Source organism: Mercenaria mercenaria, chromosome 2 (assembly GCF_021730395.1).
Source record: "Mercenaria mercenaria strain notata chromosome 2, MADL_Memer_1, whole genome shotgun sequence".
NCBI lineage: Eukaryota > Metazoa > Mollusca > Bivalvia > Venerida > Veneridae > Mercenaria > Mercenaria mercenaria.
The window spans coordinates 103065861-103081929 of NC_069362.1; the positions used below are offsets into that span (position 1 = coordinate 103065861).

The 16069-nt window shown below is 34.2% G+C and overlaps 1 protein-coding gene across 3 annotated transcripts in view; it reads right to left on the bottom strand.

The window, feature by feature from the left end:
* The window catches only part of LOC123564755 (neuronal acetylcholine receptor subunit alpha-10-like), a 93480-nt gene that overhangs the window by 62779 nt on the left and 14632 nt on the right, over positions 1 to 16069 (bottom strand). The window contains exon 1 of one of the 3 annotated variants that reach the window (XM_045358546.2): positions 7892 to 8223. The exons of 1 other annotated variant lie outside the window; for it this stretch is intronic. In XM_045358546.2, coding sequence (XP_045214481.2) covers positions 7892 to 7934 — 43 coding nt within the window. In that variant the 5' untranslated portion in view covers positions 7935 to 8223. Of the gene's footprint in view, positions 1 to 2307; positions 2383 to 7891; positions 8224 to 16069 lie in introns of those variants that run through there. One more of the 3 variants, XM_045358553.2, reaches the window with a different exon arrangement.

The following is a 16069-nucleotide window of genomic DNA, read 5'->3' on the forward strand; positions in this document are numbered from 1 at the left end:
TGAATCTTATCTGCTATCGCGAGAAAGTCCGGTAAAACATGTCCTATCATCATATCTTTTTATTTCATTCTGATTTATAATGTCCTATTGAAAAATTAAACAAATGTGCCACTTAACTTTATACCTTGACAAACATCTTTAATTTTTCGACTATATACTCTACATGTCTTTGTGAGAAGTTAAATATATATGAGTTTATGTCAAGAGATATTTATAACTACTTCTACCGCAAGATATATTTTATCCATCATTCTTGAAAGCATTTATACGCTGTACTGTTACAAGGAAGTCGAAGCTATTTGATTGTCATTTTAAAAGGATTGGCCACATAATTAAAGGGTTTTTGTATCTCTGTATTGTAAACTAGTAACTGGTATTAATTACCAAACTATCAAAAAACACTTTACGTTTTCCACTGTTGCAATGTAATAGTCGCACAGCTACTGTTCAATTCTTAGAATAGTTTATAGTGGTTTTGATATCAAAATTCAAACCAAAATGGACCCAACAGCATAAAGACAAACATATTTCAGCAAAAAATTGTTTTAAGCATATTTATCAGTGGGAAGAATCATATGGACCATATGGACCAATTATTTTTGTAAACGAAATTATACAAGACTAAATTAATATCTCACATTGCCATTATAACTGGTTATTATTACAGAGAACCATTGATATCATTTGTGTTATTTTATGTTGTAATGCATATTTCACATTATCTGCAGTTCAGTTTCGTTAATATAAGTCGTTTATATTTCTTCATGGTAACTACAGGTATGTTTGTAATTGATTTGAACGAACATAGTATCCTCTTCGCATGTTATTCGCACGTCGAACTGTGCAACTGGGATATATATTGTAATATTTTGATTTTATCTTGTCAGGGAAGTTCTCTTATTATAATATTGACTTCTTAAATATACGATTCCTGTCCTGGTCCCTCCAATCACTGATTCATGACCCGTTATGTAACTACTCTTCTGGTAGTATCACTTTATTCAAAACTTATTACCAGGCTTTGATAATATTGCCATAATCTTTATGGCTAATAACAACGGTGGAATCTAAACAGCTTATCAGGCTAAACACTGAATTTTAAAGATAGATTTTTTTAATAAAATGGAATAAAATAAATAAATCATTGGTAAGGGTAGATTTCCCGGATAGCTATGCACAACAAAGTTACTAAATTACTAAGTCACACTACTATATTAATGTAATATATACGAATATCTGCAGCAGATATAATGTAACCAAGGTTTGGTTGTTCATAAAATTGTTGGAATTTACAACACGTCTCAGGCCTCCTAGCATCGGCGGGAGTTGACATCTTTTATATGATCATACCTCTGTAATATTGTTTTGGTGTAATACTAGTACAGGAGTCAGCATGCTTACCACAACTTCCGAAATATACAGGTTTTGAATAAAACATGTAATAAATATTATCTCACGTGCTTTTATGGATGATGACTCGAGTTCATTTACCCGCACAAATGTCCAAAGCACCAAATATTTTTCAAAACGTAAACAGGTCTTTTATAAATATTCGTATTTATGACATTTCCTGTGAATCGTAAATGTGATCTTAGAAAAATATATACAAAGCGTTTGGGTTTAACGGGACTTGAGGGTTGCGTTAAACAGCTTTACGTCTGTTCCGGCATTGCATTTCATTTGTTGTTGTATGGATCATGGTGTAGAATATTACTTGAAATTTTATCATTATCATTATGAGGCCGAAACATCAATGAAACTAGAGTTTTGAATATTCGATATCCCATTTGGTAAAAAAGTATTAAATATGTTTATTTTGAAAATTTACCTTTATCATTACTTTTAAAACATTAATTTGAAATATTGACAAGACAACAATAACGTAAAATGTTTACTTTTATTCAATTTAAAGAAGAAACTTAATTTTTCAGACCATACGACTGCTTTAGGCTTCCTCGAGAAACTAAATAACAACACTAATAAAATTTTAATAGTTCTCTTAGAAAAAACATGTTCAAGCTGATTATACTTTGGTAGTATTTCTAAATATGGATACCGGACCAAAATTGAAAAGTTTAACGTCGAAATGATCTTTAGAATTTGGAAGCTACTGTATGTATTTTGTCTTGTATTTACATACACAATCAAGTATAAAATTGATTATTACATCGCATTGCCTATATTCAATGTGTATTCGATAATGTTTTAAACATTCTTTATATACTATTAAGTAATGTAATAATCATTATATTTTCTTCAAAAAGAGGACATCAAAAAATTTACAAAAATATAACAAACTTTACTTACAGGAAAATAGCTGTATGAACCGAACCATTTCGTTCGTTAAATGTATTTCCAACAAAAGGTATGGCAACACAGAAGTGACAAAATCATTACTAGAATGTAGAACTTAAAAACTAAACTATGCGTAATTATCTTCAATTTTCTTTACAAGCTCAGCGTTTGATTTTTGCCTAAGTTGGCTTTATTAAATGAAAAAAGGTAAAACAAATTACTTGGTATAAAAGTATACCCATCTCTACAAAAACGACAAAATCGAGCCATGCAGATGTTATGAGTTCCAGAATAACACCTAATACGGCTTTATTGGCTTAAGTAGCAAATTTTGGTAGACAAAAACGCTACAAACAAAAGAATTAAAAAGAATGTTAACTCCTATTTTTTGTCAATTTATTTTACTTCTTAATTATTGGTGAAATGAAAAATGAAACAGAAGGGGTCGAAACTCTTGCAAAAATTGCGAATTGCGAGTTACTAGTTCAGGGTTTGGAATTATATTTGAGCCGTGCCATGAGAAAACCAACATAGTGGGTTTGCGACCAGCATGGATCCAGACCAGCCTGCGCATCCGCGCAGTCTGGTCAGGCTCCATGCTGTTCGCTTTTAAAGCCTATTGGAATTGGAGAAACTGTTAGCGAACAGCATGGATCCTGACCAGACTGCGCGGATGCGCAGCCTGGTCTGGATCCATGCTGGTCGCAAAGCCACTATGTTGGTTTTCCCATGGCACGGCTCATTTGATGTTTCAAATTTCTATACGTAACATCTGATGTAAAGTTTAGAGAGAGAAGAAATGTGCATGCCGTCTACTAAATTATTAAAAGGGCTTTTATGCAAATATTAGCACAAAACTATATCAGCTGTTCAAAAGGAACATCTGTGTTATTAGTAATGACTGTCAAGTGATAAATGACATTATTATGGCGTATCTGCTTATCTGTCAAGTTTTAGCTTTTGTGTTATGTTTATGAAACACACTCACTTTATAATATTGAAATATAGCTTGAACAAATCCTTACTGAATAGGCCTACCGCCTACTTTATTTTGGTATTTCTCTTCATAAACAATACGTTGCGGCACAAAACCGTGGTATTCCACATCCTCATACTTAATTTAGACGTCAGTTTTTGCACTTAGGTGACATCACTGTTGCGGTCTGTTTGGATGAATAATAATATGTAATTGATTTTTAAAACTTTGTAAATAAGTTTCTAATCAACGAATGTCAATATACGATTTCATTTGCTTAGTTTTAAATGTTTTATCAAAATTTATATGTTGAAATGCTGAAAATTGATGGTATTTCATATATGCAAAATATCCATTTGAGACAACTTATGACAATGTCGTTTCACATATCTGTTTGATATCTGTTGCATTATTACACGAAATATGCTAAATTTTCGTTCTTTGACATAGAAATATTTTAAAGAAATATTCATGCAAGGTAATGTCCGGCAAAGAAACAGAAACCAACTTAGATTCCAAACCTAGAAAAAGATCACAGCCGTTAAAAGATTTAATTTCCTGAGGATTTAACACAATCATCATCAGTTAAAATATGATCCCAATTTCCTTATATAGATTATCAAAGGTAATTCCATTACAAACAAATGCTTGTAGGCATAATTTTTGTACAACAACAGCTGAAGTCCCTTTTTCTATATGTTCTATTTTGGTTTTTAATCCCTTTTTACATTTTTGTGACGGCTACCCATGTAGAATTTTGTATTTACAGTGTGTAGAAAATATGAATATTGTTTGTCGTGTCTTAATTATTCTGTAAGTATGTAGACTAGGCATATTTTAATACATACATAAAAAATGAGAAAAACCAGAAGACAATACATTATAATTTTATTTAGATATGCTTAAGTTCCAGCCTACGCGTCCAACAGTATCACCATAATTTGAGGACAATATCATATTACTGCTATACCCAATGAATTTGAAATCAAATTTCTTCTCTCTCTAAATTTTACTAACCACATCTATTGGACACGATTTGGTTACGAACCACATTACTCAAGTTTCTATTTTTGATGTCCATATGACAAGAAGGTGACCTCCCATCATTGTTTGATTCCTTAATTTTATTAAAAAGAACTTATTCAGTTTGGTTCATAGCTCAAGCTCTTATTTGACTACGAATACAAGTATGTCTTACCCTCACCCTGCTAAATTTCTATAATGAATTTGTCCATCTTTCAATCTGAACAGTACCATTAACTATTAAAAGGGGTGCATACCAAAAAGATACTGCCTGATGAACGGATGTCAGGCTGATCATGATCTGTGCTGGTCGCAAAGGCTGAATCAACTGTGTTCAGCATGGTAAGGTGTAAACTACTTACGTTTTGTCTTACTTAAAAAAAAGGCCTGGATGAATTGTGATAAGTTATATTGAAACTTCAATGAACATTTTTGGTCGGCGAAAATATCTGACGAAATTCTAGATAAATTTACAAAGTTTCTTAACCTTAAAATGAGATTTCTCTATTTTGTAAACGACTTTGTCAAACAATTGCCCCATGTGGTACTGGGACAACCTGTGTATGAAAAGAATTGGAACCACTGCCTTACCCTTGCATGATTGTAAGAGGCGACTAATAGGGTCTTAACACTTGGTTTTTGCTGTAACACTGTGATTCCAGCAGGTATGCAAATTTTGATTCCATACCTTACGTTTTTATTTTGATGTAAATTAGATGTGAACCAAAACTTGTAGTCCTGTTTGGCGCCATATTACCTATACTGTGTTGGTGCGCCGTAAAACCCAAATAAATAATTAAAATAAATTGTCAAACAATTATGTGCTAAAAGTAAAATAATCAAAGAAAATTTGCGAGATAAAATATTTTTAAATCCTTGTTGAGATTGGATTTTACAAAAGAACTATTGACACACGAATTTATAAATTAAATTCCCCTTGAAAGTACACATAATTACAATTACTTTGCGCTTCCTTTTTGAGACATTTTTCCTTGTATGCTTTATAATTACTACGTGTATTTCTAAATGTACACAGATACAGACTGATATCCGAGTCAAATACATTATTTATATAATAGATACGAAGAAAATACAACAAGAAGTATCTTTAAAAAATGATACACGACCGCATTAGCCATTGTACACTTTAAGCTACGAAACGTGCATGCACTCTGCACTTTTACATCTGATTGGGTATTCATGAAGCAAAACAAAATGTAGTTTTTAAAGTAAAATTTTCATGTTTTTTAGATGTAGAACATATTTTACAGAACACATATTTTACATATAATTATATTAATCATTATCTAGTAAACTTTGAAAACAATAAATTTATGACTAAAAATGAGGGGCCGAAAAGTGGGGGACGAAATTACCATTTTTGAAATCGTCAAGGGATACGAAATGACCAAAATGGGGACGAGTTGACTATAAATCGTTTACGGGAGATCACTCCGTATCAGAATGGCAGAAAGTCTGGTTTACCTGCCCCTAAATTGCTACACAGTGGTAATATCAGTACACGCCGGGAACCAGGCTATATGACAGAGTGAACTCTGCCACAGTTCTACTACCGAGGGGATTTAAGTTTATGACGTAAGTTATTTCTACATAAGTCTTACAACGGATAATATTGTCTAACAATACAGCTCAGAGCACTTGCACATCCCCTAAAAAAATACCATCTATTCCATTCGAAAACCTGTGGAATTTTTCATCGACCAATCAAAATGTACCGTTTTAATAAGCTGTAAAATTACCTTCATCCCAGATATCTACAGGAAGTAAAAGTGATATCAATATCGCTGCGGCCGGAAAAATATTATGTAGTGTAAATGGGCGTGAATTTTTCTCGCCGTGTTTAGATTAAAACAGTTGCAAGTTCTTATTATATGCTCACGTTGAAACCCGATCAAATTATTAACGAAGGGAAAACAATTTTGTCTACAATATAAACGTTTCCACCCATATAGGACCTATACAGAATTTATAAAGTTATCTTTGGTATTGCATTTAACGGTCAATCCATCAAAACATACACGTGTAAACAAAGATTCAAACCTGACATATACATGTGTTTATTACTGCCCGAGCGAGAACATAGAAGCCAGTAAGTTTGACCTCACACATATTAGTCCCTTTTATCACAGAACATATCATATAGAGAATTGGAACTGTTATTAGCCAGTATGTTGAGATATGCACCATAGATTTGTCAGTAAAGCAAAGTTCTGGCCGTTGACGTAATTAAAATTGCGAAACATGATAGTTACTGTTGTCTCAGTAACTGATTTAATACTGAGGAGCCAAAGATGTAAATGTGCCCGGGAACTTTTGAAAACATACAAAGGCTGTGATAGTCGGGTTATTTTTAACTTGCTAACATGTGACGAAACCAGGGCGCACATGTTTGAGCCACAGAGAAGGGCTGATGATATGCAATGGAAACAAAAATATCAAGAACCTCCATGTATTGCCAAGAGAACCATAAGTCCGAAAAAGATGTTGTACGCAATTTTCTTCAATTCTAGTGGTCCAGTCGTTCAAGTGCCTTGTCCATCTGGTCATACAGTCACTGGACGATTCTATCACACCTCTGTACTAAAGAGAGTGAAACAGTTTAACAATGATAAACGCCCAAGCAAATGATGGTCAGGAGCCCCTCTTATACATGACAACGCCTCCTCTCACAAGTTCGAGGTTGTTGTCTTTTTTTGGCTTCTGAAAAGGTGGAAGTTGTAAACCATCCGCCTTATTCACCTGACCTGAGTCCCTGTGACTTTTTTTATTTCCAAGGCTTAAGGAAATGCTTTCTGGAAAGAAATATAAGTTCAGAAGTTCTCTTGGCAGCGCCATTTATCAGTGTCTCAAACAGATAACTAAAAGAAGACTTTTTATCTGCTTTTCGCGATCGGGTAAAAAGGTTACAAAAATGTGTTTCGGTAAATGGGGAATACTTTGAAGGTTTGTAATAAAAATAATTTTGATAAAACGTAGCACTTAAAAAATCCAAACCCAACATTTTGCAGGACCCTCGTATTTCACTACCAGGAAAATATCAGAGACACTTTCAACATTGACCCCTATGAAGTCTAAACACATCAACTGCAATGGTTCTGTTGTACACTTTCACAGAGGGAATGATGAATACTATAAACTGTCAGTGGTATTATATGGACACACGGAGCACAATGCATATATCTGTATAAATGGTGTCCGCTTAAAGCCAGTACAAGGGTTTAGGGGTGTGGCGCACGTTATTACTTCTCATGAACGGACACAGTCAAAGTGAATCTGCTATTACTTTGCTTGGTTGCGTTCCTTACTTTCAAAACATATTCTTACAGATTGGAGTGACCTTTTAGATACAAATATTGGTTTTTATACATAGCTTAATTTATTTTCATAGTTCCGATTTTTTTCGTGTATGTCAATGTTAAGCCAGAACAAACTCGAATTCAGAGAATATAACACCCATTTCGCCGACTATGTCGCAATCAGTCTGTACAAAAAGAATCGGACTCTCGGTTAGATTGGACTGACGTACATTCATGCCCTCTCTAAAGAAAGAATCTAAGAATAGAAAGATAAGCCTACCTGTTATCCAAATAAAGTAAGTTTTATAAAATTTCAAATTCATATGTGAAAACTCGAATAAAAATCCACAATATATACTCTTCTCTTTCTTTCACAACTTTTTAACTGTTTAAAATGTCAAATGTATCAATTTCACAAAATATGTCATTAATATATTAATTCCTTAGGTTTATTACTTTAACCACTGAAAACTGAATTGGCAACGTAAGATTTTTTAGCTAATCGTTCAGTTTAAATATCATATTTCATAAACTTGTTTGCTATTTAAACAATCCAGTAAACTTATTTATAATAAACATAAAGAATTCGGACGAAAGAATGTATCAAATGTTCTATTTTGTACCTTTTATACAAAACGTGAAAATAATATATAAAAAACAACTTATAATACGCAAGTATCCATTTTCTCAACCAGCGATGTGATTATGAACTGAATGCGAAAAGATGCTGGTTGCGTCACTATCTTATGGTATTCAAATTAAATGGTGACAGCGTAATCAGTCAAAAAATAATATGTTACATGAAAGAATTCTAGTATTGGTAGAATTTTCAATATATCTAGAGGCAGTATGTGCAGTACACTGTTATAACCAAGGAGAAATATCCAGGCTTATGTGTTATATTACATTCAGCCACTGGCTTATTTAATGTATGTAAGAAAATGTTTCGCGTAAAATGATAAATGGTGGAATAGAAGCTATTGCCCTATGGACAGTGCGAAGAGCTGGGGCTGCAATAACACATTCATAAAAAATATTGTTAGGCAGCAAATGTATAAGCAGCGAGAACAAGGTGTTGTGTGACTGGTTAATGATGCATTATCATGCCAAATAAAATTAAATGTTGCTAATCTGGAACTTAGTGTTAATCAGTCTGAGAGATATATTATACTCTAATTGAGTGTTTTGCCGGTCAGCAATCAAAACAATAAAGTGGCCGAGATCCTAGTCCAGTAAACGTGTGTAGAATAAAGACGGGTAACATTGGACAAACCAAGATAAGGAGTTATGGTGTGACCCCGATATTGAAGTAGTTCTTTGAAATTGTAAAGTCTCCATTTTGAAGCCATCCCTGCCTTACTGGTTACATATGAAATGTATTTACTGACATTGCGAAAATTTTTGTGTCATTTCTGATGTTTGTAACAGTTGTTTTGTCTGTTTTCTGCAGGACCACATTTCTGTGCACCGGACCAGACGACCCTGACAGATGATTGTAAACATTGAAATGTAGCAAAAAAGTTCATTGTTGATGCCAGTTAATTTTAGTGATATATGACATGAACAGTGTTAAACTTTAGAAATACAGAGCTGCCATTGCTGTAATTGTGTTGTAAATTTCACAGTCCATGTCAAAAAATGCTTGTTGTACTATACGGCAAAGAAGGAAAAATGATACTGGGCCGACACTTAGATGCAAAATTTTGAAAGTAAAATATCTTAGCAACTATAGGGTTTACAGAAATGAAACTTAAAACACAAGTAGCTAATAACAATACAAATCAGCGGCTCAAGGGATATTTTCAAGGTTTGTGAAATTTTAGTTTTATTAAATTTTTAAAAATTTAATAGTTGAATTTTCTTTTAAATTTGAGAAATAGTTGTCTCCTCCTGATTTGTCAGTCTTTTGCTATAGTGCAAAGACTCTGAACAAGTTATAGACTTTAAAAGACTATTTAAACGGAAGACTACGTTTTTGAATTAATGTTTTTTCGAACAACAATAAATTAAGATTTCTTTAAATTTCGAAATAAATACTATTTCGCGTACCGTCTCTTTACCAAAGAATTTATAAATATATATGTGAACATCCTATATAGTGCCACAATAGTCTGTATAGATAAACAGTGTCTTATGTATGGAAGCTGTACATTTTGGCCCGGATGCGTTCATAAACAAGGCTATGGTCAGTTTCATTACAGGAATCCGAAAGACAGACCGCCTGTCGGGCATGGACCTCGAACCGGTCACTGTGTTGCGACTTTGATGTTCCAGCCAGTCAGGAGGCATCTTATATATGATGTAAAGAGATGGCGTAAATGTTCATTACCTTGTGTATGAGACGCGTAGCAAAGAATTTATGAAATAATTAGTTTTCTCATTTCTACGCGCTACCGGCATTTTGGCGTTGAAGGACATTACTTATAAGTGTGCCTAGTGCATTTGTCAGCGTTGTTAATGTATGACAATTTTTTCTTTAAACTGACAGGGCATTTACTGTATTATAGGGAATTACTGTATTACAGGGAATTACATGGTAATTTGCTTCAGTGGGACAAAATTGTTGTCTGTGTATTTGATTTGTGCATTATTACTTTTTTTTCAATTTAGAACACATTTCGAGCTTTCCGTTTCAGTCGGCATCAAGCAATCATGATATTCTGCCTTGGGTGTGATAATTCTATCCTGTTTTGCTTTTTAGGCGTACAACGGCTATGTTTCTAAGAAACTAAGAAACATGGCTGATTTGCTCGGTCGGTCTCGTCAAGTTTACCTTTCATATATTTGTCCTCGTACCGACCGGAAACACGACTTGACGGTATTTGAATTTAAGTTTTGCTTGATTTATTTGGCTGCATTCTTTGGATATGGCTTTTCCTGTTGGACTTTTGTCCATATCTTTCTCTATATTGGTTTTTCATACCATTTATGTCTTTATGGCCTTTTAATGCGGATTTCAGATAACTTGATGTCTGAGCTGAAAGAGGTTGTCTGGTAATGCTCATAACTTTCTTTTCACTATTTAAGCTGACAAATGTAGAAAATTATTCATTTACAGTGTTTTGACTTCCTATAAAGTTCCTGAACCAGTTGATATCAGTATAATATAGATATGTTTGATAGCACCAATCTGTGAATATGTCACATTTCTTTCTATATTTGTTCCTGACCACACTTAAAACTACATTCTCACTCAGTTGTTTCTCAAGAAAGGCGGACATCAGTTCACGATCATTCTTTTGCAAATTGCAGGCCCTGATTTCAACACGTTGGTAGGTGCAGCTACCCATAAACCAGACCAACTTATCAAGTCGTGTGGGCAAAAGCTGCGATTCCAAATGTAACAACGCAGAGTGACTACTAGTTTTCGGCAAGCGATTTACACGTTCCATTAGCGCAGTACTTTTATAACGATGTTTCTGTGTATAGCATTTCTGGCAAGACCCCAAGTTACAAGATTTTGAGGGAAAATTTTGGCTAACTTAAAAATTTGGTAAGATTTAGGTGTTACCCCGGTATTGAAGTACTTCCGGGTCGTTGTATCCTAGAAAGTAGTTCTTTGAAGTTGTGAATTATCTATTTCGAAGCAATCCCTATTTTGACTGGTTACATTTGAAATGCATTTATTGACATTGTGTAAATTTTGTGTCATTTCTGATGTTTTTAACAGTTGTTTTGTCTGTTTTCTGCAGGACCACATTTCTGTGTGGAAAGATTAAAAATGCACTCCGGACCAGACGACCCTGACAGATGCGTATGGAGATGTAGCAAAAACGGTCATTGTTGATGGCAAGTTGTTTTTAGTGAAAAATGACTTGAACAGTGTTAAACTTTAGAAATACAGAGCTGCCACTGCTGTAATTTTGTTGTGAAACTCACAGTTCGTGTGTAAAAATAATTGAGGTAAGGTGCACCATAAACCGGTTTAAGCTCCCCAGAGGTGGTTTTGCCACTGACAGTTCTAAGGCGGTACCCCACTGTGTTCCTTTATTTGTTCATTTTGTCCTTGTTGGTTTACTTTGTGTGAATGTGTGTGTTGGTCGTGCTGGGTTTACGTTTGGGGAGGCTGCGTTTTTGGAACGTGGCTTTCCCTGTTGGATATTCATCCTAATTTTATTACATAAGTTAACATGAGTTGAATATAGACTGATCATATGGAAAAAAACTATGGACCGGTGAGGCATCACCAAATTAAAAAGTTGCTTATCGGATTTGCCGCTAGTATATTTTCAGAAACAGAAAAAAATATTTTATTTTTTTTTTTTGGTTTTTGGCTTGCGCTCGCCCCACTGAAAAAAAAAACCAAGCCAAACTTTGTTGGTGCGCTAGTTTTTACGGACGTAGCAGTGTAAAATGCTTATAATTTCAGTCGCAGATTATTCTAAAATGGACTTTAATCACAATAAATACATACTACGCACACATCGTCTATGATATATCATGATACTTACATTTAGTTGCATTAAAGTTATTTCCCCTTATGCAGTCACGCCATTTTCTTTGAATGTACCAAATTGAGTGAAAAAAACACACACTAATTTATTTAACAGCAATCTACATTATTTTAATAAGGGTAAATACGTATTGATGCATGTCACTTCTCTGTTTTCTGGTTTTCCTGTCCAAATGATCAGCGGTTGTATACGAAAGTGGGTTGAGTCACAGGTGGCAGTATCATTGATTGGTCACCCCCTCCCCTCCCTAAGACCCCTGATACAACCCTGAACAAAAATTCTGACATTCTCAGGTGTTCCTTAATATCCCCACCATACAAGACCCCTGGTACAACCCTGAAAAAATTGTTTTCAACTATCAAAACAGTACTTGTTAGAAGGTATAAATTCTGCTACATGTCCATTTGCCAAACAATGTGCAACATACGATAACGTCGTTTTAGCGACTCAGACGCATTCTGACGGCATATCGCTATACCTATCATTCACTTGAATGAAAAGGTCTGCAATTCGACAGTTTACCTAATTCAGATCAAATGAATGACTATATTCCAGCAAAATATTTCAATCTCATGGTACTTTGAGTTGTTGGAAGCCATCTTGGATTTGGCACTACCTGTGTTGTAACACACGATCTGATTGGACGAGCGTTTCAGTTTCAAGATGGCTTCCAACAACTCAAAATCATGTGAAATTTAAATATTTTACTAGAATATTGTCATTCGTTGGAACTGAATTAGGTAAACTGTGAAAATGCAGACTTTTTTTATTTAAGTGAATGATAGGCATAGCGTTATGCCGTCAGAATGCATCTAAATCGCCGAAACGACGATATCATATGTTCCACATTGTTTGGCAAATGGACATATAGCAGGCGTTATACCTTCTAATAAGTACTGTTTTGATAGTTGAATTTTTTTTCAGGGTTGTATCAGGGGTCTTGTATGGTGGGGATATTAAGGAACACCTGAGAATGTCAGAATTTTTGTTCAGTGTTGTATCAGGGGTCTTATGGAGGGGAGGGGGTGACCAATCAATGATACTGCCACCTGTGGGTTGAGTATTGAATTTACATCAATCTACATTACCGGTATTTTGGTAAGGGTAAATTATTTTTTGATGCATATCACTTCTCTGTTTTCTGGTTTTCCTGTCCAAATGATAAGCATTTGAATATGAAAGTGGGTGGAGTATGGAATTTACATTACGAGTTGTATTCAGACCAATTAAGATCTTCAAATTTTGCAATCCTCGAGTAGAATAATGTTAATGCACATTAATCTACATTTCAGACTTTAACTGAGTCTTTGTTTCAACAAATTTATTCTGCTAAGAAAGTTTAAAGTTTGAACAAGAGCTGTCCGCAAGACAGCTCACGCTCGACTTTTCTCAGTGCTTGATTCTGAATTAGAGCTTTGCTAGTTAAAGGGGCATAATAGTCAATAGCTTTTAAAGAAATACAGACATTGGACGTTATATAAAACTAAAACAAAAATATTCTATGTTAAAAGGGGCATAACTCTGTCAAAACTCAAAGCAGAGTTATGAGGATTGCTTCTCCTTGTGTAGACTTTGATAGTAAATAACTGTTTTACGTTTCAAGTTAAAAGCTTTAATAGTAACAGAGAGATATTTGACTTTATCAAAATCTTCGAAAATCAAGCTATATATGCTACATTTTCATAGCAGTAAATATTCAAGTCACATATCTATGTCATGATTATTGTTTAACGTTATGCATTGTTGTATATTACATATTTTCTGATAGCATTTTCAAACATGTATGCCAATATTGCTACCTTTTTTCACGCTTTGTTGTGCACCTGCAGGTCAAAATGTATCCATGTTTTCTCAGTTCCTGGTGAATAACATTTAATGTAAGAGGGCTGTACCTTTCTATTTTAATGTTTTTATTAGTTAATCGAGAGTCAGAACAAGACACGTATATTTCTTCGCTCTTCGCTCGCTCCTGATTTTCTCAAAAACAAAAACAAATTTTTAAATTATTTTTTTCGCTCGCCGATTCAATTTTTTTTTAGAAAAAAATCCGATGAACAACTTTTCAATTTGGTGTGGCCTGATTTATCTAAGGAGTCATGTGATAATATTCAATAAGAGACAGACCAAAGCTTCATGTTGCAGAAGTGCAAAATACTGAATATTGCATTCTTATCACACAGTCAGGGACAAATAATGTGAAATTAATTTCAGTGAAAAATACTGTGTGTGCGTGTATATGCGTGCGTGCGTACGTGTGCGTGTGCGTATGTGTATGTGTGTGTGTGTGTGTGTATGTGTGTGTGTGTGTGTGCTATTTATGTACTTTTTGATTGAGGCGATTAATGTTAAATGTATTCAATGAGATTCTCTTGGTTTCAGTATACACGATGATTTAGGCTATTAATGCATCGTGTATTCAGTGAAGTAATCTTGTTATCAATAGGGTAGGGGTCGGGTAGGGTCACGCCGAGTTTCAAGACCTTCTTTCTTTGTAAAATGCAAGAATCAAAGGGGGAATTAACCCACAATGTCCCTCTGCCAGGCTCTGGTTCCGTGCATTTAAAGAATGGAGTTATCCCATACGCCTAACAGGAAACGTCTCTCATCATGATATCATAGATGTGAAATTGTCTGATACTTCAGAAGAATTTTCCGTCTTACTAGTACCATTTTATGTTTATAATTAAAACGCAATTGTCGTATTAAGTGTCCGATAGAAACAGATTGATTTTATCTGGATGTAAAAATAAAATGTTCCACTAAATGATAATCGCGCGTAATTATTTATTTTTCAAGTAAAATGACTGTCATGCCATGTGCCTCCATCCAGATTTCAGTCTTTGATGCCGAGTATGTGGACAGAGTAGATGTAAAAAGAATAAAGTTTCGACTTTCGTGATATCACATCCTCGGACGTTCAAAACTTCACTTCATACGACAAAAAGGCCCATCTGGTATCATCGATACCGCCTGGGGACACAAATATGCCGTAGAAGTTAAAGTTTGAACAAAATCTCAAAGTTTCTCAAAATCATTTGATAACTTCATACTTCCAGGTTCAATTCAATGTATTTAGTTAAAATCATTAGCCATACAAAACTTCATTATTTTTATACCTATTGATAGTGTTTCGCATCAAATTTAGTCCAATTATATATATGGATAATCAAATAACTTAATAAGCAGAAATCCTTAAACTAAGCTTTTTATTTCGCATAGTAATAAAGAGAAGTCTTAGGCTTACGTGATATTACATGGACAACTTTAGTAGCAACGCGTGATATAAATAAAATACACGCATATCGGTGACGTTTAACCCAAAATATATATGAGAGACGTTGAAGGGGAAGGTGAAGTTTGAAATCTCAAACTCTCTAATTTATAAGGATCAACGTTCTTCTAATCTGTATAGCGCTGACTATAAACGCTTTCAATAAACTTTGCATTTCATTTTAATTTTATAAGATCACGTTTACATTACTTTTGGAATGGGCGTTAAGCTGGTCTGCAGTTTGCAGTTTGCAGTTCGCAATTCGAATTGCAGACCGCAAACTGTTTTGCATTTTGCAGTTCGAATTGCAAACTGCAAACTGTTTTGCATTTTGCAGTTCGAATTGCAAACTGTTTAGCAGATTGCGATTCGAATTGAAAACCACAAACTGTTTTGCAGTTTGCGATTCAAATTGCAAAATGCGTTTTTATTTTCCAATTCAAGATTTTTATGAACCGCGTTGCTTTCCGAGAAAGCTGTTATTGTTTTGGGCTTTTTAGGATTGAAACTTTGACAATTCAATCTAATTTGTACGTTGTAATATGAATTGCAAACTGCAAAACATTTTGCATTTTGCAGTTCGAATCGCAAAATGAATTTTTATTTTGCGATTCACGATACATATGAAGCGCATTTTTTAGGCTTTGAAACTTAACATTTCACTCTAATTTACACTTTGTAATTTGAATTGCAAACATCAAAACCTTTCGCATTTTACAGTTCGAATTGCAAA